At 40.9% G+C, this 27,010-nt stretch overlaps 1 protein-coding gene across 1 annotated transcript in view; it reads left to right on the forward strand.

Annotated features, from left to right (window-relative positions):
- The window catches only part of PPM1H (protein phosphatase, Mg2+/Mn2+ dependent 1H), a 131,098-nt gene that overhangs the window by 58,990 nt on the left and 45,098 nt on the right, over window positions 1-27,010 (forward strand). Inside the window, exons 3-4 of the mRNA XM_033057704.2 lie at window positions 8,000-8,344; window positions 15,946-16,058. Coding sequence (XP_032913595.1) covers window positions 8,000-8,344; window positions 15,946-16,058 — 458 coding nt within the window. The remainder of the gene's footprint in view (window positions 1-7,999; window positions 8,345-15,945; window positions 16,059-27,010) is intronic.

Here is a 27,010-nt window from a genome sequence, read left to right on the forward strand (position 1 = left end):
CATCTTTAAGGTCTCTCATCCCAAACCATTCTATGGTTCTGTAATTCACACAAAAATGCCTGCTACAAAAACACAGGTCAACCTCCATCTGCTCTTTCTGAGTTTCTGCACTGTCTTGTAGGCACATTTGCACTATCTGGAGCTCTGTGGACACTAAATTGGCAGCTGTTTCACTGTGCCTACACAGGGCTCAGAAAAAGACCTATATGAACTATATAGGCTGTTAAAATGTGTCTTGTATCTAAGCCACTAAATCACATCTTCAGCCAATGTTGGAAAGATACTGTGTTCTTTAAATTAATCAACTACTAAAGCAAGACAATCTTCTGATTTATGCAGGTAGGGTAAGGTCATCCAGCACATGGAATTCAGTGATTTTTGCAGACTAGCTTCTTTCATTTGTGTGAATTGTGGAGTATGTCATACACTTGTCTACTGGCAATTGTCTGCTATTTTTCATCTATCATGTTTGCTGACTGGCTAATTACTTCATCTGCTCTTCAAGCATGAGCTCAGCCTCCAGCAGTGATTGATAGTGTGTGTTCAATTCCAACATTTCACCATGTGTAATACTAAATGCCCTGTCTGAATATTGGAGTCAGACAATGTGGATATGCTGCATTCCTGCTGCTGGAGAACGCAGGTTGTCCCTAAGTGATAATTAGTTTTTCAGTGGACTGTAAGTAGCCTTTGCTGGTAGTTTGAGGTTTTTTTGTTTTGCTTTTGGCATTTGGTTTGTTATATGTTTTTGGTTTTTTGTTATATGTTTGTTTATGCTTGTTTGTTATATGTTTTGGTTTTTGTTTGGTTTGGGTTTTTTGTTAGTTGGTGTGTGTGTGTGTATATTTTAAATCAGGCTGTGATAAGCAGTCTGCTTTAGTCGTTCTCCCAGAATTCCATGGCTTGGTACACCTGATGGCTGCAAGGTTCATTGGGGTCCTGAGAAACAGGCACTCCTCTTGCATTGTCTCTCTCAACCTTTTGCTCCTCCAGTTCTTCATACTGAAGTGTTTCATACTTCATTATTGCTGCAACATTTTCAAACTGACAGATTCTCAGGGTTTGCAAATTGCCCTGTTCTTTCCTCTTTAAAATCATTCTTTAAATCGTGTTTCAATTCCTGTGTGCTGATATTCCTCATTATATTCAGACAGTCATTATTTCTTTTTTCAAGTACATTCTTGCAAACTCCTGGATAAAGAATTGCGCCCAGAACTTGCTGGGATTTGGAGTTCTACATGCAGTCATGCAAAGCTAAACAGAATTTGTTTTAATTAGCTGTGTTTTTTAAAGTCTTTCCTAGAAAGTCCATGCAACTGCTTGCTGTTGGTTCAGGAAGGTGTTTGGTTTCAGGAGAGTGTTTAACTTTTGTATGCATTAGTTATGTTTAATGCAGCAAGCATTTCACCAGAGTACTTGTGTATAGAAAACACAAGACAACCGCCAGCGGTGACGGGTCTGTTTGACACAGGGTATCACTGTGCCATACACACGGGCACACTGCAAAGGCCCCTGTGCACACAGCAGCCTGGGTGCACACATCTTGATGCTGTGCAGAGACACGAGATTTGGTCTCATACCACATTAAAGTTCCAGACCTACCACGTGAGATACTTGGTCTGGCCCTCTGCATCTGGGTGAACGTCACTGTGCTGAATTTGCCTGTTTTTGCATATTTTGGGGGCTTGCATGGGATATAAAAATATTTGCAGCATTGTTTCACAAAGCCTTATTAACTTCCAGTATCAAAAGCTTCTCAGGAGCAAAAGTCATGATTAATGACCTTCTTCAGAAAGAACTTTTTTTCAAACATTACATAGTTAATAAGATTAGATTGCATTAAAAATACAGGAATCCAAAATAGTTTCATTACTGGAAAGGCATCTTAACTAACCTTGATGTTATCCTTTGTTACAGTTGTACTGTTATGGTAATGTAATTGGTAGGGTCAATAAACTGCATGTTTTTAAGACCTGTTCTTTTTATCCTTTTGATATTTCATGATTGTCAGTAAATATCTACTTATACAGAGTTTATGAGAAGAATGTCATGGAATGTTCTGATTTTTCTTTCTCTCTTAGCTAGTGTATTTCCTAGTTTGATTCTATATCTTTCATCTTGATTTTGGAAGAAACAACCACTCCCTTTAAAGTTTCTTGAGAGAAACACTTTTATTTCAAATGTTCTGTTCTTGATTCTATTTCTGACATATTTTGACCAGAAAGGAGCATAACATCTAAAGCTGGGAGCCAGCTGATCCATATAATAGAGTGTACTGTTTTCTAGCTACTTGTCATCTTGTTCTTTTTGTATTTTCTTATCTATTGATTTACTTCTGTTTTCTGCATGGCACTGGAATAAGTGCTGTCATGCTTATTATTTAGTTGTGGAAAACCTATTCTACCATGTTATTAGACCACAGCTTGTGTATTTAAATTCGTAATATATTTTCCCAAAATAGGCAGCATATTCCTGGATAAAGTTTTCTACTAGAGGGCAGTCTTACACTAGCAGTTAGTAGGATTTTTTTATCTAAGAAAGGGGAGGAAAAAAAACACATTTCTATATTGTGTCATATTTTTGTTTTCTTCTTTTTATACTGTGAGGTATAATATTCCTCACATAGCACTGTTGGCAAATATGTTTTAAGGAATATATGTGCTTGATATTAAATGTGATGAGGGCGCAAATTAATTTGTATGGATTAGGTTTAGAAATACTAGCTTTATACACTACAGTGAACAATAGAGTATCATCCCAGGACATATTTAGTAAGAAAGCCAGAGGCTAAATAGTGTAAATGCCTCATAGGGAAGTCCCACTGTAGCACACAATCTGAAATTGTCTCTATGTCGTGAAGCACCTTGCAGAAATACTGAAGGAAAAAGGAATGAGGGAAGAAGTTCATTGGAAGGATTTTTTGAAGTGTGGAGCACAAGAGAAATAGGCACTGAAATTGAAACTTTATGTAACAGAGTCCTTTTCATCATCCTCAGATTTTTCTTTTTTGCACAAACTCTTTAAGAATGGCACATGCCATCTTTGTTCTCTCCTGCCTTTTGGGAAGTTTGTGGAACATCAAAAGGAACAGCTGAGACTGAGATTGTTGTTTAATGCTAACTCCATCAATCCAGCCCTGTGCTTTGACAAAGCAGCATAAGGGAGTTGGAGATCCATGTGTTGTCCACACAAGTTGAATGCCACTATCATGGTCTTGGCTCTCCATATGGACCTCCAGGAGTGGAAAGGAGGAGGTGGTAGGCCAGAAATGCAGAAATGGAGAAGTGAACACTTACTTAACCCCAACATACAAACAAATCCTGGGAAGTCTATTAAATAGCATAAACATGGTTTTCTTCTTGAATGGATGTGCAATGAAATGAGCAGAGCAGTGAAAGGAAAGACTAAATTCAACCCCAAGTTAATTCTCTCCCCTTCCCCCATCCCCCCTATTCCATTGCTGCTTGATTAATCATATCTCCTGTCTTTCTCCATTCAAGAACACTCACCTGAAACTGCACATTTTTTTGCATTTTTACTATTCTTAAATACCTTTAACTACAGAGTACCTTCATAATGAATGATGAAAATCATCAGCAAGCAAAATGAAAATCCTGTGCCAGGATATTGTCATAGTGACAGTCAGGCTGCAGGATGTAATGTGATGCATTATTAATTGTCATTGTAATGTGAGAATACATAACTACTACTTCTGCAATTTTCTTTGCTGAAGATCAGGGATGGTGTATGTTTTGTGTGGCACAAGGCTGGTAGCCTACCACAGGCTGCTGGAACATCTTGGTAACATGAGGAGGCTCTTCTTTGAGGATTAGGGTGGCAATTGCTGGCCCAGTTCAGATTTTATGAGAACTCAAGTTGCACTCTTAAGTGTTTTGTGACTGTAGTTCGTATCTGGAATAATAATAGTTGAGGTAGGTTGTAGTTCTCAGAATAAATCTTTAGTGGCACATGATTTATTTGCCTGTTTGGAATTAACTCCATAACAACAATCTGAAGGTTTGCAATGTAAGACTGCTGTCTAGCTTACCTGACAAGCATGTCCCAAATTGATCACTAGCTATTGCTAGGGTTTTTCCCTTTTTATTTTTCTTTTACTATAATTGAGCTCAAATTATGTGTGTGTATATATATGCATTTTCTCTCATGATTTCTCATCTGTTACTTGACCCAAAGCTTTGCATGTCTTAATTATATTTTACAATTGCAAAACCCAGGAGACTGCTGAACCTTCCTGAAAGCAAGGTCAGCAGTTGAGGAGCCTGATGCTTATTAAATTTCCTAGTACATTCTGGAAATTAATTGTAAGGTTGGTGCAGTGAAGGATTTGTTTTCATGTGTCTGGCAGTTATTCATCCTGTTGTTAAGTCAGAATCTTTTGAATGAAAATCTAAAATAAATCACTGTGGTGACTAACCACACTCCTATTGGAGGATTCCGTCCAGATAAAAGAAGAAATGAAGACTGGTGTTTGAAAGACTACTTTTGGCAGAATACTGCCAGTGCTAGTAAAAATAGATGTCTTGTTCTCTGAGTTTGCAGAATGTTAGCTCTTTTTGGAAAGAAGTTCAAGCTCGTAAATGTAAGAGGGCAAACAGTAATGCATATGCACACCAAAGCAGGTATTTGCTTGGTGGCTGCAGAGGTCATCTAAGCTGCGTGGGGAAAAGCAAGGACCTTTCTGTGCATTTTGCCTCATCTGCGTGCCCTGACTGCTGGCTCTTGTTTCTTCACTGAGTCACTGCTTTAATTGCATCATATTTTTAATTCTCATTGAATTGGTGTGGTTTTGGGGAATTAAGTTCTTTCAAATAGAGGAGCTGTTTTTATTGTCAGGGTGGGGAAAAAAGAATTTGTTTTTTCTTCCTTTTTAGATAGCTAATAGGTTATCTGTGGTTTTCCTCTTTGCTAGTTCAAAAGTAAATGAAGCTTTGTAGGAATACACAGAAGTTTTTCATGACTAATATTTAGGTTACAGTAATGCCTGCAGATCCCAACCGAAATTAAGGCCCTAGAGCATCTCACACAGAATGTCTGTATGAGAGCAGAATTATGGTAGTCATCTCCCCTGAGTGCTTAAAACACAGACTTTAGTTATCTAGGGTGCTTCTGCTGTTGCTAGGGAGAAATAAATCTACTTTAGAATGAGGTGAGCATAGTCTGAAAATGCAGCAGTTTTTCTGTCTGCCCAACATAAGGGCAATTTAGAGAACTATCTTGGAGGTGTGCAGTGTAGATGTCTGAATTTAGCTGAGCTGGTGGCAATATCCTCCTTGTTTGAGAATTACTACGCCAGAAAGGACAAGATCAGTGGACCACCTTAGTTGATGTGACCATGCCACAGTGACATGTCAATTAGAGTCTGAGAATACAGCTCAGGTCCATGGGAACTTTTCTGTCCAAATTTGTACTGCCCATTGTCTTAGAAGAAATAAGTGGTAACATTTCAATTTCCCATCTTTTCAGGGGCTATTTTAATTTTTTTTAAAGCATCCCAGTCTCATCTTTATTTAACTCTTAAACTCACATGAGGTTTGATCAGTGTAGGACATATACAGAGTTGAGATCATAATAATAAGAATAAATTGTGTTAATAACTGCTCTCTGTTGCCTTCTGAAAAGCTGTAACACAGACTTTGCTGGGGGATTTACATTGGAGAACTCATGAAAATGGAGTGCAGATCAAACTTGTTCTTAATTTTAAACTTCTCTTCCAGTTTGGGGGCAGGGGGAGAACAATGACAAAATACGTTCTTCCTTTTGGTAAAAGGTAAAATATTTCAGTCTCAGTCACAGTTGAAATACCTTGAGGGTTTTCCCCCCCAAAGAGAGCACATTTCCAAAGGAGTAGCACATCTCAAGGACGTGAGGACGAAAACTGTGGAAGCATTATCCATGTTGCATCATAACATGGATTTTGGGCAGGGAGACAAACTCTTAAGAGAAGAATGGGAGCAGAAGAGGTTTGATATATAAATCCCAGGAGGTACAGTGTTGACATTTTGAAAAAATAGTTTCAGTTTTCAGCTGAAATACTTTGTCTTTGGAGAACTTGTTTCTGTTGGCAAAGTACTTTACATTTTACATGAATAGCAATCTATTTTTACAAGCAAGTTTTTAAATTGCTAATCCTGTTAGCTGTTAAAAACTACTTACACAGAATTTTACAGCCAACTGTTGTGTGAACTTGGAGGGATTCTGAGCCCAGAGCAAGGTAGTACAACTGCCAGTTCTGCCTTCAGGTGGGAAGTTTCACAACAGGTTTTTTTGATGAATTCACCAGGCTGGGTAAGTGTGGGGGGAGAGAGGGGTGTTGTCTGGCTAAAGAACCATGTTCAGAAATGTGGGCACAGGTTGGTTTTTCCGTCATTCTAGGATGTATCCTGTGTGATCCTTACTGTGCTAAGTAAACAGTACTTTAGGATAATAGTTCCTTATCACAGCATTTCAGTAATGAAATGAACAGTGTGTGAGGGACTGATGAATTCCTCCTCTTGGAGGAACTCTCTGCTGTGTAGATGACTATGCTGTTGATGCTTTGGTTAAGAATATATTTGAATTTTACCACATCAGCAATGCTGTATGCAAAAAAAAAAAAAACACCTCGACTTTTACATGATTTTTATTATCATGGCACCTTAGTGGAGAAGCTGAAACAGCAGAAAGTAAAAGGAGCTGCAGTTCACAGCCCTGTCCATAAATTTGAAATAGGCAGAGCTTTGGACATGAAATGCTTGGATGCAGGTGGTGCTTAGGCTTGATGCTGATCTGTAGTGTAAGGGAGCAGTGTTTGGGTGTACAAAACAAATCATGTCTGCCATCCTAAATTAGAACACAGTGCGACATGCACATGTAATCTTGAGGTTCTTTGATTGCAGTGAGATCTAGGTTATGCTTTCTTATTGCAAGGTATTTTACAACAGTATAGCCTCATTCCTGTCCCTTGCAAAATTGCTTCTTTCTAAATATATATTAGTCCACCCACCTCCGACTTGCAAGGCAGCCCCACTAACAGCAGTTTCTGCATAGCTGAGAGTAGGTGCAGGATTAAGAGAAATGGAGAGGAAAGGAAAGACAGGAAAAACTCTTTCCCCATGCTGCTGCCAAATGTGCTGTCATGCAAAGATGGGTATCATCATGCCTTAAATGGTTACCTGAAGATTGTTAGATGAACTTCTCTTTCCCCAAAAAGTTGAGGTTATCAAGAGTATGGCTCCTTGGTATTTTCCAGGCATATTGAAGCTTGTGATGCCCAGAGCTACTCTGCCTCCAGTCCAGGGTTAATGCCTTAAGTGATAGGGTACCCCACCATTTCCAGTACTGTACGGGAAACTTTTAAGGGGTCTGTGAAGAACCAGGCAGTGAACATAGAGGCTAGATCACATGAAGTGATCCCACTTGGGTCTGTCATCCTCGAAGACCCCTGTGCTGGTGCTGTTTCCTGGGCTGGCACAGACAGGGAAAGCCTGAGTTCTCCTATCTGCCAGCACAGATGGATCTTATTGACCAGTTTTGGAACTGGAGCTCACATTTGTTGCTGGATGTCAAACTGATGTCCTTTGTCTCATGCCTAGTAAAAAATGAAGGTCTGTCACAAAGTATCAAGTGCTGTCTTGTATAGAAGTTTGATCTTTCATTGTGGTTGGTCTATAAAATGCTATTCTTCTACAACCTATGATCACTGTAAGTTAAGAAAGACTGTAAGTTCAGTTTTTGTTCTTTTTTTTTTCTTAGGCTTTTTTTAAAAGAGGTTAAGGAGAAGAAAAAATGTGGTGGGGATATGTGGTAAAAATAAACATCTCTTCTTTCAACCAGAGTTGTACTGACACTGTGGATATTTCTGCATTTCAGAAAGAATGTTACCTCTGGGAAAGTTATCTGTGTTTCATCTGCTGCCTCTGTGTCACCAGTCACCTCGCTCACAACTGTGTAACAGTGACCATCTCTTTTCCTTCCCTTTCTCCCCCTCCTGCTTCTCCAGGACACAGATGGGATCAACCTGTACTACTGGTCCCTGTTTGATGGACACGCTGGGTCAGGGGCAGCTGTGGTCGCTTCCAAACTGCTGCAGCACCATATTCTGGAGCAGCTGCAGGAGATCGTGGACATCCTGAGGAACACAGCTGTCCTCCCACCCACGTGCCTGGGAGAGGAGCCTGACAACCCATCCACCAACAGCAGGACACTGACGCGGGCGGCCTCCCTGCGCGGTGGTGTGGGAGCCCCGGGCTCGCCCAGCACGCCTCCAACACGCTTCTTCACTGAGAAGAAGATCCCTCATGAGTGCCTGGTTATTGGGGCCATAGAAAGTGCATTCAAGGAAATGGTATGTATACCTCAGGGCTCTGAAGTCCTTGTTGTTTACGTTGAGTCACATGACCTGGAGACAATGAAGATGTAGATTTTAATTTTTTTTTTTTTCTTTCATTGCTTTAACACCATTAGAGTGTGAACAGTACTGTTTAAGAGCCTCAACAGCTTACCAGGTACATCCCTGTGAGGCAGGAGCTGCATTTTAACTCCCAGGTAGCACTGTGGCAATGGTTAGGAACTACCTGAATTTTCAATGTGATGCTCTTCTTTTAATTTTCTTCTCCCCCTCCTGTTACAAGATAAAGATCAGTATTGTCTTACAGAGCAGATTTCAGCACTGGCAGTTGTCATCAGGCTGAATATATGGGAATGCACTTTATAAAGCCTCATTGCCCTACCAGAGCAGCAGCAGAGGCTGCTTGGTGCAATCACCCAGAGTTCACATTGGTGTTGGAGTAGTGACTGTAGAGTGTCTGAGCTGGGTGACTGTAGAGTGTCTGCAGCTGGGTGAGTGGGGCATGAATTTCATTCCTACTTCCCACTTGACTTGTGTACAGCCTGAATAACTGTCAGGAAATCATGACCCTATGGGAACAGAATAGTCATCCATTTCCCTATAGAAGCTCATTTTTTTCTCTTCTGTACTTGTTGTAGCTCCTCCACAACTTCCCCCTTCACTTCTCCACATTACTGAAAGTCATTCTTGTCATGCAGAGCAAAGGTTTGGCCTGCCAGCAAGTACATGTGGATCAGGTCTTGGGAGGTCTGATACTGGTTTTTTTGGGTTTTTTTTCATTTTGTTGCTGTAATTTTCAGAAAAACCTCTTATTTGAAAAGGATTGTGAACTATTTAGGGTTTCCCAGAGACCACAATTGTTATTACAAGTAGTACTTCACTTTGAGTTCTGAATAACAATTATCTTTTGCTGATTTGTTCTTTCTTCCCAAGGAATTGCAGGCAAGCAGACCCACCGGCTGGGTTTGGACTTGCAGATGGGTAGGTCCAGGAGCAGCATTCACAGCCATGGTTTAGGCATGGGGGTTGTGCAGGCAGATTTATGCACAGTGGGTAGTGGGCTCAGTTTCTGCTAGATGAAAAGAAAGAGGAGGATGCATGAAAATCTGTCAGTTTAGCATGCCTTTTCAGAAAGGGAGGACTAGATTGCTCCCTTCTTTGTTGAGAAATGAGGGAGAAGATGACCGTGCCCATCCACTGTACCCTAGTAGATTCAGAGCATGCTTAAGAGGAACACCAATTTCATGCTTCAGTTGGTATAATTTTGAGGCCAGAAGAGTGACAGGCTGAGAGTGTGACATGATTCTCCCCTGTTGAAACTGTCTCCAAGTGCAGGTGAGATGAGGAGTTTCGTGGGACTATGCAGTAAAAGTAACAGAGTCTAGAGGGGCTGTTTCAAGTACAGTAATTCCACAATCATAAGCCGCACCATTTTGACTAAAATTTTGGTCCGAACCCAAAGTGCGGCTTATAATCAGGTGCGGCTTATATAAGGACAAAGAATGAAAAGTTGCTGTTTTAGTTTGGAGGACAGGTGTCTACTGAGAAAGGCAGGAACTTCTCTTTGAAATGGAGAATGTAAACCTCCTCCCTCCAAATTATTATAATTTTGAAATCAAGGGGCTTTCAGGCAAAAATATGGGAATTAGGAATAACAGTTCTTTACTAGGGAAATTAAAATAGAAATACAGTACTACAAAGAAACAAACTCCAAACCCTGACACAGTCAGAGTACAACCTGACACCCTGTCAGGCAGGGTGTTGGTAGCAGTCCCATTAAATGGTGGCTGCATCCTCCTGCAGTGACAGATGTGATTCAGTTGGAGCAGCGCTCCTGTACAAGGTGCAGTTTCCCTCCGGAGGTCTGGTGGTGATGTGGAGAAATCCGATTTTCCTCTGGAGTCCAGTGGAGAAAGGGGCTACCTTAGTGTCCCAAAACCTCTGTTTTTACCTTGGTAAGAAATGTTGGGCTCTTCCCCCTGGCTGGAGCAACTTCCAATGGGATGCAGTAATTTTATCAGTCCCACAGTGGGACTCAATGGGCCATTAGCAGAAAATGACTCGCTGGAGGAAGGATGGGTTGTGAAAAGATAAAGAACGATGCCCTGCCTGGTTTCAATGGATGGCCCATTAGCAGAATATCTGCTGCAGAGATAAGGATCACTGCCCCCACCCTCAACAGATGGTGATAGAACGGATACCTTTTATCACTCTCTGTATTGTAATGTGCGGCTTATAATCAGGTGCGTCTTACGTATGGACAAAGAATGAAAAGTTGCTGGCACCTGGAGATGCAGCTTATACTCAGTGCGGCTTATAATCGTGAAATTACCTCTCTTATGAGAGCAGCATGTGGGTTACCCATGGCTGCCCTCCTGAATGTGTCTGAGTGAAAAGGGCTGTTCCTGCACTGCTTGATTTTGACTTCACATCTCTAGTAGTGTTCACACAGAAGACCATCTCAGCTTATATTCAGAGATCTGGCTCTGAGGGCTTTTGTGAGTAGAGTATGACAAATGCAGAAACCCTGGACAACTCACTTCAGTTATGGTGTATAGCTCATGCTAATCTGTTCTCTCTGTTACTAAACTGAGCTAAACAGAACATCTTTCTCCCTGCATCTTTGTTCATATGCCATCTTAATTCCCACTTGCTTTACATTAGTGGGCTGAAGTTCATCATTGTCTTTGATAAACAAATGGCTACCACAATGCAATGTAATTTCAGCATGAAGTTTTACAGGAACTCTTATAAAAATGGTCAGCTTAAGGAAAGCAGAAGATACTGCTTTAAGCTCTGAGGGGGATTTTGCACTTATACTTGGTTTAGGGAAAAGACTGTTCTCTTTCATCTGTGTAAAGGAGCGATTCATAAAATCACATTTCTATGTCTCATCTGTACTTGCAGTCTTCCTCCTGCCTTTATTTAACTTCCTGCTACCTTATACTCCTTTTAGTCTTTGCATGAAAACTTTGGGCCTCTTCCACAGCACATTGTTTAATCAGCCCTTGTTTGTTCTGGAATGTCATGGATGTTGTTGAGTTAGGTCAGGGCAGTCAAGATGTGCAGTGTGTACACGGGTTTTGTGCCAGCACAGCGTATCATTTTACCTGGCACTTGGTGAAAGCTCCAGTTTCCTGGACACGTTGGCAGAATTCTTGGTGGTTTTTCCTGAAACACCAATTGCTGCAAAGGATTCTTGTGAGCCAAGTGAAAATAATGAGTAGATAAAGATACTGTTTTTTAAAGAGTCTGACCTGACAGGTTTATCTAAAGGTGGCTGTGTCCCCTTTTCCAGGGAGCATTTAGTATACCATCATTATTTTACTTCCTCAAATTGCTTTTGAATTCTAGTTTAGGTCTCCCTGTTTTTGCCTCAAGTCTCAAATAAAATGCAATTCATGGCCTTCAAAAGGCTTTTAAAAATAATTTTTCCTTTATTTGATGTGGGTTTTTTGGACAGTCCTTTCTAACAGCTACGTGCAGTAAAACCCTTTGGAAAGCTGACACAGATCGTCATTGCCTAACTTAGACATTCAGCAATTAAATTGTCCCCATTTTGAAGTACATCTAAATTATGTTTTCTGTGTTGAAACTGGGATTAGCAAGTTTGTGCTGTGTTTTCAGATAATTTAATGCCCTGTCTAAAAACCAGTAAATGTCAGTATTTGTATCACAATTGTTCCAGTTAAAAGAAAATAAATAAGCACAAGTTCTGAAGGTGTCATAAATAAAATCCTCTAAATTTTCATCTGTTCAGTTTTAAGATGTGCATTTATAGACTCAGTTCAAAAGAGCCAGGAAGAGTGCTTCCAAGTGCAGTTCTATATTGGATAGAAACATCAAATTGTAGTCCTTTCCCTGTATTTAACCTTGTATACATGTGTGATGTTGTACATATTTGCAAGAAAGGTTAAGGGGAGAGAACATCTATTCTATTCTGAGCTCCATTTAATTTTAGATGGGAAAGAATGGCAGAGAACTAGTCTGTATGATTTATTGGGCGTACACTTGCATTCATTGTATCATGATTTTCTTCTTTATTGAGTTTTTTTTACTTAGATGAAATCTACACAGGTGCTTTTTCTAGATTGGTGCAATTTTAATGAATTGAACAGTCTTGAGAGAATGGCATGTGTTGTACAGTTCACTTTTTTACAAGTTTCCCCTCCTTATATAGCCGGTAGAATTGAGAGTTTAAATAGATTTACAGGCATTTGATGTAAAGCATGTTAAGGAGTTAATTTTATGTTTAAGCCTTCCAAAACTCTTTTTTTAACCAAATGCCTAATATTGTGTGTGTAAAGCTGCTTTCTGTCATAGCAAGGTTGAGATCCTGGAGGAAAGGACGCTGCTCTGAGGACAAATACAGGTGAATAGAGTGTGGCCAGCAGATCCAGGAGGTGATCCTCTGCCTCTACTCGGCCCTAGTGTCCAGTCCTGGCTCCTCAGTGCAACAAAGAGAAGGAGCTGCTGGGGAGGGTCCAGCACAGGGCAGCAAAGATGATTGAGGGGCTGGGGCATCTCTCTTTGGAGGAGAGATTGAGGCAGCGGGGCTGTTGAGTCTGGAGAAGACTGAGAGGGGATCTCATTAATGCGCAAATATCTGAAAGGCGGGTGTCAAGAGGACGGTGCCAGCAGCGGGATGAGGAGCACTGGCCATAAACGAAACCACAACAAATTTCACGTCAACCTGAGGAAGAACTTCTTCACACTAAAGGGTGGCAGAGCACGGAACAGGCTGCCCAGGGAGGTCATGGGGTCCCCCTCTCTGCGGACATGCCAAACGCACCCGATTCCTGTACGATGCGGGAATCCAGCGGGTGATCAGCGGAGGTGCCCGCGGGGGGGAGCCGCGGCCGCTGCGCGCAGCCTCCGCCAGGTGGCAGGAGCGGCCCGCGCCGGGCCCGCCGCGGCTGCGGGGAGCGGTCAGCGCCTGTGGGGAGCCGGGCCCGAGCCTCGCCCGGCCCGCCGCTGCCCCGGCCCGCCGCTGTCCCGCCGCTGCCGGGCTCGGGGCGGAAAGCCCCCCTGCTCGCCCTCACCTGCCCGGTGCGCCGCGCTGTCCTCTGCAGGCTGTGCTCCGCTCTTGCGCATCCCGCTCCGGGAAAGGGGAGCCGGCCTGGCGCAGCCCTTGGGAACACCTGCCGCCCGCTGCAGCTCGGAGGGCACGGCTCGGAGGGCAAGGCTCCGACTAAATTGACTCCTTCTTCGGGAATAAACAAAATCAAACTAACAGTTAACACTTACCAAAATAACCCCCGCTTGGTCTGAAATCATTCTCCCCGTGGAAAATGGTATACACTATGTGTAGAATGAGCCTCTTTACACTCATGAAGGCTTTAGAGGCATTTTGGGGCTTCTGCCCACGTTTGTACTACTTTCCCAGTACCACTGTTATAAAGTATTTCATTAAAAGCCAGTGTCTCTACATCAGAATGAGTTGGTGGTATTGGTGAACTTAATTTTATTTTGCTTTATTTTCCCCCCTTCAAATCTTGTTAAGCTGTAGGAAAGCCATCTTTCCTTGCTACTGAAAAAGAAAATGTCAAGCAAAGTATGTAATACTGAGTCATACGTGGCACTCAATGTACAATGACAAGTCATGGTAGTAAATTGAAGTTCTAAGTGGGAGAACCCAACAAAAACAATGATTTGAGAAAACCCAATACCCAGATGTAGTTTAAGTAATTAAAATTAAATTCTTTCCTATGATAGATGCTTCTGAATTCTGCTTATTGGAAGAAAAAAAAAATTAATTTAACACTTGTAAAGTATATGTATGATGGAGCTGAAACCAGGTGAGGAATTGCACATTGTTTGAAGGTCTTGGAGGTTATTCTGAACTGTGGAAATGAAGGTTTCTTAAAATTCCTGGCAGTGCTTGGTAGTATTTGTAAGTTTAAATTATTTTGATGATTGGAAATGTCTACTTCCTTTGAACTCTTCTTTTCAGCTTAATTTAAAAATATATAGAAACCATGGGGAAGAGAATCGGCTTCTCTATGGCAAGATTAGATAAAGAGACATTTATAACAGGCGCATGTCTGTGACCAAAGGTTCTGCAAGATATGATTTATAGCTTGGGGGTGTTTTCCTCCTGGTCCTTACCACCCACCCCCCACCCCCCAAAAAAAAGTTGGAGAGTGCAGTAGAATCCATGTCCCTGTGGCAGCCACGTGCAGTTTGCACACAGAGCTGAGGATACCTTGGCACTGTGTTCATGGCACAAATGGGATGTACGTGCATTGGCCAGTGAGGAGTCAGTGACTTATTTGTGACAGACACGTCTGCCCACTGGCTCAGGACAGTGCCTGAATGCTGCTGAGCATCCCTGCTGCTGCCCCAGGTCACGTCCCTCCCCTGAAATTTGTAGGAGATGAAGCGTGGGACAGGGACCTCCTCTCACCTCTGCAGATTTTCAATCGAATTGCAGCTGTCATGATTTGTATTTATTGTAGTGTTTTTATTCAGGTAAATTTAGCTCTAAAATAAAGCTCCAAATTCCATACCCCAAGCCATGAACAATTTGAGCTGTTTGTTGCTCAGAACAGATATGAAAATGGCAGAAGCATAGATCTGTGTATGCACACACACAGAGGCAAACATGCATTCATAATAAAAAACCACATTAAAGTAGGCAGGCTTTAGCTGAAAAAGATCTGCCAGTGCTTGCAATAGTGCTGTTAAATGATGCTCCCTGTTTGAATCCAGTATTATAAGGACAGACCAGTTTGAAATGGGTTTCAGTTCTGGACACAGGAGAAAATGGTGATTTGTAGCATGTTATTACCTGAAGCTAAACTACAGACAGCAGAATTAATTCATTAGCATACACTTCAGTGTTTGTTCAAAATGCATGGATGAAAGTAGCTCATTTGCTTACTTGCTCTATTTCTGCAAGCTTTCTTGGGCATTGTATGCATCTATATATGCGTGTGTATTTGTGTTGGGTTTTTTTGGTTTGTTTCCAGGACTTTATTGACTGTTGGTGATAAGTATAATTTAAGTTCTCCACTTCTGTTAAGCAGAAGGACTTTTTCAATATGTAATGTTTCTTGCACTCAGAATCAGTTTAGTATCCACTCATTCCCGGCTCATTGAAGGGTAGCCTTGTGGCACGAGTGCATCTTGCTGTTGTTCTTAAGGTGTATACCCCTCAATCCTAGCATTCCTCTAGGGAAGTAGATAGTTATTCATGTTGTACCTGGTTCTCATTAATTATCTGCTGTCTATATAAAGTACTCTCCAATTATACCACCAGGTACCTGTTGTTAAGCTTCATTTATCTTTGCTTTTATTGTGCTTTTGCTATGGCAAATTCTCTTACATCCCTGGGAGTTCCTGTTTATTCCTTAGTAACTGATGTTTTACAGTCTCCTGACCTGATTTTTCCCAAACATCTTTGTATAAGTAATAGGTACTCCTCAACTTTCTGTTTTTCTCCCAGCTCATGTGGCCATAGCTGCAAGAGAAGACAGACAGTAGGACATAACAATTTAACAAAGACTCTCTTGAGGGTTTTTTTGTTTTTAGGGGAGGCTTCATTTTCTCAAGCTTGAGAACGCTGTCTTTATAAATCTTGTTCTCTTTTCCCACAGGATTTACAAATAGAGCGAGAGAGGACTGTGTATAATATTTCTGGCGGCTGCACAGCCCTGGTGGTGGTGTATTTATTGGGGAAGCTTTATGTGGCAAACGCTGGTGATAGCAGGTAAGTGTGTTGTCTCCCCATCTAATCCTTCACCCCAAACTCCCCACGCCTGGTGTTCCTGAGCTCCTTAAATGCAGACAGCATCACAAGAAGATTGTTTCTTGGCTGGACGCTTAGCACTTCTCACAGAACTGAGTGCAAGTGCCAGGGATAGCATTCCAGTGTCTTGAGCAGTGGTTGCAGTCAGGGAAACTGACAGCACTTCTGGTCCCCTAGCAGTTTCTGAATGACTTGATGTTTGCACAGAACTGGAAAGGTGCTAAAAAGCCATTGAAACAGAAGAGCTGTTGGGTGTATAGTATAGCTATGTGTTGAAAATTGACAAGGTGACTGCATCCGAACAGTTGATGGGGCTGCATTTGTTCCATAAGAAGTCCTATGGCTCCTTTTGCCAGGCTTAGTCATGATAGGCCATTTGGCTTTCAGATTTTCAGGTAATTGAGGGTAGTGATCAGTAAGCAAATAGCTGCTACTCTTGCCTTGGGGGAGAAGAGGGAGACAGACTATCACTGTATCGGTTTTTTGCCTTGTCCTGTTCCAGCTCATGTATTTGTCCATTTGTCGGAACTGAATGCTGTTGCTCAGGAGCTGTTACTTTGTTTTGTTTCGAAGTTGGATGCTTGAAGACTCAAGAAGTATTTTCTTTGCCTTTTGGTGTTGCTAAAGATAGGAGCATACTGAAAATCTCTCACTTGCATTCTTTCGCCCTCTCTAACTCTACCTTACCGCCATTGAAGAGAGATAATGAGGCTCTTCTTGCAAGACTTAAGACTTCATGTGTTTTTTTTGGTCAACATACTGCATAAACAGGATTGGGAGAAGAGTTCCCCTGCAATACCAACTACTCGTGTATTCTGTTCAGTAACAGCTGAATAATTAACATCTGTAAAGGTATTGAACCACGTTGTCTTTAGATGAAGACTACTATGGTTATGAGTTTGTGTTTTAGGTTTGTGTACACACAGCGCACAATCTCCTTTTTGTATCAAATGTCAAGTTAGTCCTCCCATGGTAACTGCAAATGTGTTTGAGGTGATCACCTGTCTGGTCAACAGAACTGTTAGCTGAACTACATTCTATGTCTCCTGACATTAAATTGGAAATAATCATGTTTTCTTCTGCTATTGCACTTGAAGTACAGTTGAGTCTCTTTCTTTGAATTGGCTAATTTGCTTTATTGTCTCTTAAAAGTGTGGTGTGTAAAACTGATCATGCAGAACTTTCTTCTGAGTAGCCAAGATCTTTGTTCTCAAATGACTGGAACTGGCTGCTCCCGGTTCCCTCAGAATTCCTTCTGTGCTCCCTAAGAGCAGCCTCAGCTCCACTGCAGCCTCTGATACCTAAAGGCAAGACACTCCTACTGGAGGTGATCTGTAGTTGGGGCCAGAATATTGGTGTAACTGTAGTTAAACATACTAACTCTTCAAGAAGTTCTGCATGTTCATTAAGTTTACCCAGAACATCTTTTCAGAAAAAGAGGGAGAGCAGGAATCAAAAAGGAAACTATCAGCAAGATTGGGTGTTGTTTGAACCAGGATTCAAATTCTCATTCCTAACATCTTGTTGGTAACAAAGTCCCTCCAGATTCAAAATAGTTTGGTTTTGTGCTTCCCAAATGGACCTCACAGAAAATCTCTCTTATGCTGAGGAGAATTATTGCAAAATCTTTCATTTTCTGGTAAGTCCATTCCTAGACTTTTGTAGGTCAAAAGAAATTTTAAAGCTTTAAAGTGCAGATCAGCTGATCTGGGTCTCTCTCCCACAAAATCCCCTCTTTCCCACTTACAGGGAAAAAAAACCTGTTGCAGAGCACCCAAGTGGCTGTCATGACAAAAAGGACGTTTTAGGACTAGACAAGCTACTTTAAGGTTGTCCGCCCACTGCCAGGGTGCACAGTGCATTCCTGTATTTTGAAGAGCCCAGTTATGTAGTCAAGAATTTTACTTTTGTGAGATGGAAAAATACATTTCTTTTTGCTGTCTCATGCCTTGTGTGACCAGCTTAGTGGTTTGTACAGCTAAAAGGGAAGGCAGCAAAAAATACAATAAGCAAACTGCTTCAAGAAATGATTTTCTGCTCTTGAGAAGAAGGGTGGGTGGGTGGGTTTGTTTTTTCACTCAAACAGGGAACTGACTTCAACTGCTATTGGAACTAGATGACAAAACTCTTAGTTCTTAGTTTCTTTGAGTTCACCTAATGATTTGTGCCTTTCCCCTCTCCTCATTCTCCTTCTTTCCTCTCTGCTACCCCACTGGAAAAAGCCTGCGAATAAATCAAGTCTCCCACAGATAGGAATTTGAGAGAGAAAGTTTTGTGTGGGAGATAAACATTTTGGGTTCATCCAAAGCTCAGTTATACTGCCTCTCCCCAGGTGAAGATTAGGTTTTATAATTTCAGGGAATTTCAAAACAGCAGCAGCTTTTAAAGGTGAGTTTTGAACAGCTTCTGCTGTCAGAGGACCAAGGTATGTGCAACAAACTGTTACTATCACAATGAGACTAAGGAAACTTTAAGTGTGAGACTTGAATAATAATGTGCTGTGTGGTGCCAGTTATACCTCAGACTTATGTCTGTGGTATTCAGTTTATCCACCAAAGCTTCTCAAATCTAATCATTTCATGCCACGTACTCTGGCAGTGTTGTATAGCAGCTGTCCTTTTGTAGTTGATGTGTAATTACATCATGAAAAGACTTTAATTACCATATTACTAAATTACCAGCCAGCAATCCTTTCAGGTTCAGCCCTAGCTCACTTCTGTATGGACTATTAGGCTTCTCCAAGCTGAACACTTTTGGTTGGTGTAAAAGGGAGGAAAAATTGTGCTAATTGTAGGTTTTGTTATGAACTATTATTGAGCTTGATGTTATGGCATCACTAATGTCAATGATATAATTAAACTTCAGCTAACGATGCAATCACAGTTCTGTAATAATTATATGTTAACTGCACATGATGCCAGAACCCTACTAAAAATGAGGTGATGTATTCAGAGCCTGATAAAAACAACTTGGAAGGAACTGCTTTCGTTCTCTAATGGCTTGTCTGATCATTCTTGGACTCTGCCATAAATATACCTATTTACAGTGAAAATTCATATTGAAATATCAGCCAAAGCTTTTTCTAATGTTTCTTTCTCTCTCTTTCTTCTTTTCAGTCATTAGCATTGTCCATGCAAGGTTATCTGATTAGGGACTGATAGTGCTATAGTCAGCTATCCAATATATAGTGCTTTTTTTGGTGAGCATCAAGGCACTGTGTTTTGCTTACCAGCGTGACATATTTGCTATGAAAACTAGGCCATTGGAATAGCTGCTTTTTATTTCTTTTCTTTTTAAAATATGGAATAGTAAATCTTCTCTGGTCATTGTTTTAAATAGTGTTCAGTTCTATATTACTAAAGTGACTTTTACTTCTAAACTGCCATAACACGCCTTGTTAATCCAGTTCTTTTTGGTTTTATGCTCTTTATTAGGATGTTGTTTTATAGCTACTGATGAAACAGCTGTAAAACAGGGACTTAATGTTTTTACTGATTACTGCCCAATTATTGTATAGCCTCATGCAACATAACATTTGTCCAATATCACTACAATGACTGTAATGCAACATGATCATATTAACCATGTTTGGCACAAGCATTGTTCTGGCTTTTGTGTCGTCTGGAGCTGCTCAGAGACTGCAGGCACTTCCATTTTGTGCTGTGCTTGGAGCCATGTAGGGAAGCTGTGCCTTTATCATTATACAAGAAACAGAACATTGCAAGTTGATTTGACTTTTCCATATACCCTGAAACCCTCACTAAATCTGCAAATGGGTTCTTGGGCTTTTCTTGATTTATTGGCAGAACATGACATCAAAGCAAAGAGCCTGATGTTTTGAAGGCTTCACAGACTTGCAGGGTCACTGAATTTTTTGCTTTGCTTCATCAGCTCTTTTTTATAATCTTTTTGCCTCCTTGCTTTTGCTCCACAGTACTTAGGTTTTCAGGGCATATTCACAGTCTACTTGAACATACATCCTCATGTCCAGGATAGATTTTCTCCTCCTTTTTGCAAGTGTAAAATTAATGCATTTAGGCTTATTAAATGGTAGGAGCTCATTGAGTGAATATTTTTTGTAATGGTTTTGTGTGGGTGCAGGTGAACTAACTTCATTGGTGCTTCAAGAGATCAGGTGTGGAAGAGTGTGTTTATAACACAGTCTTCTCCCAGTGTAATAAAATAGCAAATTGAAAATTGAATTTGTTTACCATTTCAGTTCTTTGTCATGGTGCTTGTCAGCTGCTTCCCTCATGGTTAGTCAGATTTGGGACTTAATTTGCTTTTATGAAATAAATGAGAGCAGCATGGAAATAGCCACATATCTGCTGACTGGCAGTTAGCTTAAATAGAATTTTGGAAAAGTCAGAATTGATGATTTTGAGCCATTTTTGTGGTTCCTGGTGTCTGACCTCTTCCTCGAGGCAGTCCAGCAGGGTCGTTTTTGCCAGAAATGCAAACACTGTGCAAAAGTGTTCTAATATATTGCTTTGTAGAACGAGTTTAGTTTAGTCTTTGCTTTACTGTCTAGGAAGCTTTACTTTTCTGTTTTTTGTAACTACTCATGTTCTAATCTGTATGGTGCGTATTTTCCCTGTTTTGTGTGAGTGGTCTGCTTAAGCTCTCTCTGTCTTCTTACATCTATGTCTGCATAAACAACAATAACTGTGCTTCATACTGGAGACTTAGAGGTCTCTAGAGGAAAGACTAACTTAGTTACTAAGCTTCTCCAGTCTGCAGTATTTGGAAAAGCATTATTTTTCCTGTCTTCTCCTAAAGACGCAGCAAAAAAAGTTACAAAACTGAACGCACTGGAGCCATGCAATTGGTAGGATTTCTCTCCATTGTCTGAAGTTCTCATGTCTCCAAATTCTCCAAAGATGCCTCCCCAGACGCGAGAGCAACACTTACAGATTGTGGTTTGGCCAATCTATGGAACATCCCCTTTTTAGGTTATTATTAATTTTCTAACAGAATCACTTGAAAATAAAAAATGTTTGATCATTTCAGGGCAACAGGTAACCTAAGTCTGTATAGTGAGGAGAGACTGAATTCAAAGCAAAGCAAGTCTCTGCCATGTACATTCTCCTTCACTGCAGTTTGATAGGTGGTGAGGTCTCATCCTGACTAGCCCAAAATGTTGGAAAAAATTAGCCATGTTCAGGAGACATGGCCATGTCCTCTCTCTCTATTCTTCCTGTCTCTTTTCCTTAGAAGCATGATCTGCAGGCCTGCAGAAAGCCCTTCTACCCTTTTCCTGCCTGGCCTCCTTTCCAGGGAGAAGCAGGAGTACAAGATTCATTGGAATTACAGCAATGTCAGATACAGCAGGATTTTGTGCTAGGTACTACTTGAAGGTACTTCAAGAAACACTTAAGGCAAGGTGTGAATAAAAGGTAGTGGATCAGAAAGAAGTCATTTCATTCAAAGGGCAGTGCTAAGGAAGAGCATTTTCTAGTTATCCAGTGAATGACAAGTTCCAGGTTACTGGCATGTCATATCCAGCACTGACTTGGCAGAAATTATTAATTTGGTAGTAAATGTTTGCAGGCTTCGAAGACGAACAAATGTCTTACTTCTCTTCCAAACTCCTGGCAGAGCATGTGCCTTAGCAATACCTATGGCAATTAGCAGGTATTGAAGCCATTGTAAATATTTTCAGTGAGGGGTAGATTCAGTTAAATCTTTGGTCCTTGCCATTATCTTATGTTCCAGATAATGAGGAAGGAGAAGAATTTTGTCTATTCGAGTAATAGCAGTAAACTGTAAAGCCACAGCTCATTGGTATTGGTTTCTAGGAATAAAGAATTTTATTAACTTTAATTCTCATGGGGTTTCAGCCTTTAAGAAAACATACAAGTCCACAAACGATCTTTTTAATCTGTGCCTTTGTAGCTGACCACAGAGACATGCAAGTTCTTTGCTGCTGTGTTGCAGGCCAAGGCCAAGGCATGGAAAGCAGGCTGGGCACGTTGGTTCTCTAGCTCCTGTCTCTCTATGGGAGGAGGGGCAGGGGGAGCACCCAAGACTTGCTTGGTGAATGTTTCAAAGTCTCCTGTGGTCCTTACTATATTGAAAAGCTTTTCAAGTCACCTGAATTCAGCAAACTCCAGGCAGCCCAGGCTGTTCAGTCTCAGCAGCAGCTATGCAGCGTTGCTTGAGCCCTGCACCTGGGACTTCTAGTGATGTCTGGTCACTTTTGTGTGGGTGAATGAAGCAGGGCTTGGGTAAAAATTCACCCATGAAGAGTGAGCAGAGAGCATGAGTTGCAATCTTTGCTTTTACATCTCAGTCCAGCCTGTTCCAATATCCTGCAACTGCTACTGAGTTAAGCAGAAAAGCTGAGATCAAAGTGGATGTGACTTTAGGTGCTGAAGTCATTCATTTTGGCAATGGTAAGACAGTGAAGAGCAGAGAGATAAAAAATCCTTGCTACTTCCATCTTACATGGACAGCTGTATCCCAGCCATATTACTGGCAAAATAAACACTGACTTGCACAGCAATGCCTTCATCCACTAAGCCCAGGTTTAGTTGCCATAGTAACTTCTCTTGGAGATGAATGTGATATCCTGGACAGCAGGGAAAAAGACTTTGATTCCACAGATACCGGTCCTGAGGCTCAGAGCTGGCCACAGAGATGTGACTGCATTTCTTTGTTCATTTCCCTGGCACGGCCTGAGTAATTGGTGGCATGTTGTTCAGCCGTGATACAGAAATGTGGTGGCTGTCATCATTGCAACCTTGTACTTGGCTGTGTTCAGATGAAGAACACACTGAAATCATCAGGCCAAAATGAATCCTAAGAGGGCAGTAAATCTCCAACCTAAGGGTATTGGAACCAACAGTGGGCAGTTTTTGTGTGCTAGTAGTATCACTATAAACTGGTTTGTAATAAGCTTTCTAGTCACTAGTCATTCAATAGCAAAAGTTACTTTCCTGATAAATTAAACAAGAACATTGCACACATATAGCCAGTGCCATCACATCAGTGGGGGGATGGGCATAACAAAATATATATATAATTAGCCCTAAAATAAAACACTGTTAATAAAGCCAATTGCTAGTAATAGCTCCATACTTAGATTTCATCACCCAAGCAATACACTTGGAGACCTAAATGAGACCAGGCAACTCACTCACAGTAGAGTCTCACAGGAATGGAGCTGCACTCACTAAAGAGGCACCAACAACTAGAAGCATACTGCTCCAGGAGTCAAAAATGATGAGGCAACGTCAAGCAATCTCCTCTGTGGATAGCCTGCAAGCTCAGCATTACATTTAATTTAAAACTGTAGAGTAGTGATGCAGAAACTACTGAAGTAATTTAGTTCCATTGTTGATGACAGCCAGGTGCTTCTCATGGTTAGATGCAATATGTAGGGCAGAGGGAAACTGCCATCAATAGAAAATCCTTTTAGCTGCTGCTTATTAAGTTGTTAGTGAATACATGAGGTGGAATGCCAGATCAGTTCTAAATATTCTGATTTCTCTTATTTTTGGTGGCAGTAAAGAAAATCCTGACTGGCTCAGGTGTTATTGAACATGAGAAGTAAGCCCTTCCATGGAAATCTATTTTATTCTGCTTACAGAAACAGTTTATATTTGTGATCCTTTATTAAAAATAATGCAGTTAATTCAGTAAAATCCAACCACCAGAATAATGGCTTTGGAGTACTTCAGCAGCTTCATTGTGCCCAGAGGCCTTCTGCAAAGGAATCACTAAATAAGCACTAGAAATACAAATATGAATGAGTCAGGTAATTGGAAACAGCATCAATCTCTACATGTGTGTGCACAGGAACAGCTCATGTGCTTGCAGGTGCCTCTGAAAGACAATTTTCAGGGGGGTTTGTAGAGATTGGATTTCATAATTTCTTTCTCTGCTTCATTTCAAAGGCGGGAGGAGGTTCTCATCTTACTGCAGGAGAGGTATAGCATGTTTGGCTCCATGCTGTGGCAAAGACATTAAGAAAGGACCTTGAATTAAATTCTTGGGAATGACCAGTCAGTGTCCTGGTGGAGCAAAGACTGCACTTGGTAGTTTTGCTGCTGAGGAGCAGCCAGGTGGCTGGCAGTCTGCAAAAAACCTTAGCAGAAGTTTGGGAGTGATCTTCATTGTTCTGGCAGGAAATGCCAGAGCACGCTCCTGTAGGAAATTACTTTTGCAATACTTCACCAAGACAAGTTCTCACACCTTTTGTTGGCTTGAGGGAGCTGAAGTTCCCCCAAGTGATGAATGAAAGTGTCTGAGCAGCCTGCTGTAACCCACAACGTAGCATGAAACCACATTGTCACAGGAAGAGCCACAAGCAGGGAGAGTCTACTCCTGCTTAACATTGGCTTTGTTTGGCTGAAAGAAAAATGATTCAGTGTTTCTATCCTGTCACAACATTTCTGTGAACAGGCTCATATTTGTGCAGAAAAATATGAAGAAATCAGGGTGGCATGACTGTTGAGTGGCAGTAAATGGAAAATGAGGACAATTTTAGCTGGCTCTACTCCTTCCCTGGTTTGCTGCTTGTTTTCTTCTTGATAGTGGTGCCAAGTAAGGATTGGGGCATTGTCTTAGGTATTAGGGGTGGGAGGCAGAGAGGGTGTTTTTTCCGTTGGTATTGCTGAGGATTGCTGCTTCCACCTGAGTTTTATGGTGATGGATATGTCATCACTGGAACCTGTTTTAATGCCAGCTAAATGTTGTAAAATAATTTGTTCCACTATCCCCAGCCTGCCTTAATTAATAAAATTAAGGTAATAGTTTAAAGGCTTTGCACTATAGTTCCATGTTGTTAGTGAATACATGGGATGGAATATGAGATCAGTTCCATACTTTCTGCCAATGCAGTGAGGTGTTTGTACACCTGGTTCCTAAAGAAATGTTGAGAAATGGGTCTGTGTGGGACTAAGTGAGACTAATTCAGTTTGAAGAAGTAAAACCAAGGTGCCAGTGCTGAATGTATTAAAAATCATCAGTAATCATAATGTCAGTAAGTTCCAGTACTTAATTTACAGAAGAGAAAAATGTTTCTCCTTTTAATTGTTTTAGAGTCATTGTCTTTCACTTCTTAGCGATTAAGAAAAGGTAAAGAAATAAAAAAAAAGCACAAATGGTTTTAAGCTTAGCAACCATTAGCATTGATCTTCCCAGGATTGTTTAAATATATGCATTTTGTTACCAAAATAAACAAATACCCATATTGACTGATTCTGTAGTTCTAGGATTTACTTTCTTTTTTCCACAGCTGTCTTGTGGCACACCTAATTAAAATTTACTGCTTAGTTCCCCTTTGAATATAATAAAACCCTGCCTTATTCTTTCTGTCAGTTTAATCCCTCTTTCTTTTTCATTGACATATTTCTAATACCTTTGCAGACAGACCAGACACTTCTGCTTCATCTGTACGGAATCCACATGCTTAACACCCTTTGACAAAATGGATACAGCTTCCCTGTGGCTTGGAATTGATATACACTGTCAAAAAGGGTTTTCTGAATGGTCTTTCTCTGTCACCTTTACCAGATTTTTATCCTGTGTTGAAGAAATGTGCAGTTTAATGTTGCGTTTCAAATCATTTTTGGCTGAAAAAGTGTGTAATGGAATCAGGGTGTCCCCTGAATACTCCTAACAGTTGGAGATGTCTCTTTGTTTTGAACACTGGAATCCCAATAGACCTGTGACAGCAGTGGAATTACACTTTTGACCTTGTTCACTAAAGTGTTGCTTTCTCTGTATGATTAAATGAGAGTAACCAACAAGAGCTTCCTCTAAAATGTATTAGTTTACTCTATTTGTTTCTCATAAGAAACATAGAAAAGATGCTGTGCAATTTTCAGCTGATTGTGTTTTCCACAAAAGAGAAAACAAACAAAAAAATCTAAACCCTGCTTGACTCAGGGAGAGGTGGTAGTTGTTAGCCATATTAAAAATGCAAAAGCAGTTGGTATATCAATATTTTCCTTATGCTAGTGTTGTTGCTACATCCTGAGTGTCACAGCAGCAGTACAGCACAGCAGCAGATTTTTATCCTTTTGTTGCTTCACTCTTCATGTATTTTAAAAGTAAATGTATACTAAGGCACCTAATAATACAGTTTCTAAGTATTGAGTCTGAATATAGAAAATAACCATATACTTAATGTTCTGTGTGAATTTAGATGATCCTTATGGACTTCGCAGTCATGTCAATCCAAAAGATAAATACACTGTTTTCTGCAGATGCACATGCAGCCTTTTAAGCTCCTGGTGTTTCTTTTAATTTACATGTGACTGAGCAGACATAGCCAGCTGTAGGATTTGCCATGACTGCCGGTCCTGCCTTATGCATCGAGCCACTGGCACATCTCTTGCTCTTCATTTACTTATTCAGGGTGTGGCTTCTCTGGATCAGAAGAATTTGAGTGGCCAGAAGACATACAAAATTAGATTATTGTTTCTTCCATTTTAGGCTACTTCAGCTGTGTTTTGGGGAGTTTTTTCTCCAATATATTCCTGTTTACTGTGAATATCCCTGCTCTGGAATAGTGAACCCACTGTCATTGTCATGCAGAGCATGTGAAATTCAGTGGCAAGTACAATCCTGTAGTTCCTCTGTGTGTGTGGAGTTAGGGTTCAAAAGAGAGGAAAGGACTCAAGAAAATATAGTTTGTTTTTAGAAGAGATCAGAATAAGTGACTTACTGGCCTCTGTGGCCTCAAGAGCAGTTTCTCATTGTAGACAATGCTGTGTGGAAGGGTCATCAGTGCATGGAGGGCAATGCACTGAGGAGGCTGTAGATCTCTGACTCACGATTTCCAATCCTGCCAAAAAGAAGCTTTTGTTTTTTTAATTACTACTTCATTGGTGATATAAATTAATGATTGGTATGGGTCTGAAGCAACCTTGTCATCAGAGAATATTTGGTTAGTGTTGACATAC

This window comes from Catharus ustulatus, chromosome 4 (genome assembly GCF_009819885.2).
Source record: "Catharus ustulatus isolate bCatUst1 chromosome 4, bCatUst1.pri.v2, whole genome shotgun sequence".
Classification (NCBI taxonomy): Eukaryota; Metazoa; Chordata; class Aves; order Passeriformes; family Turdidae; genus Catharus; species Catharus ustulatus.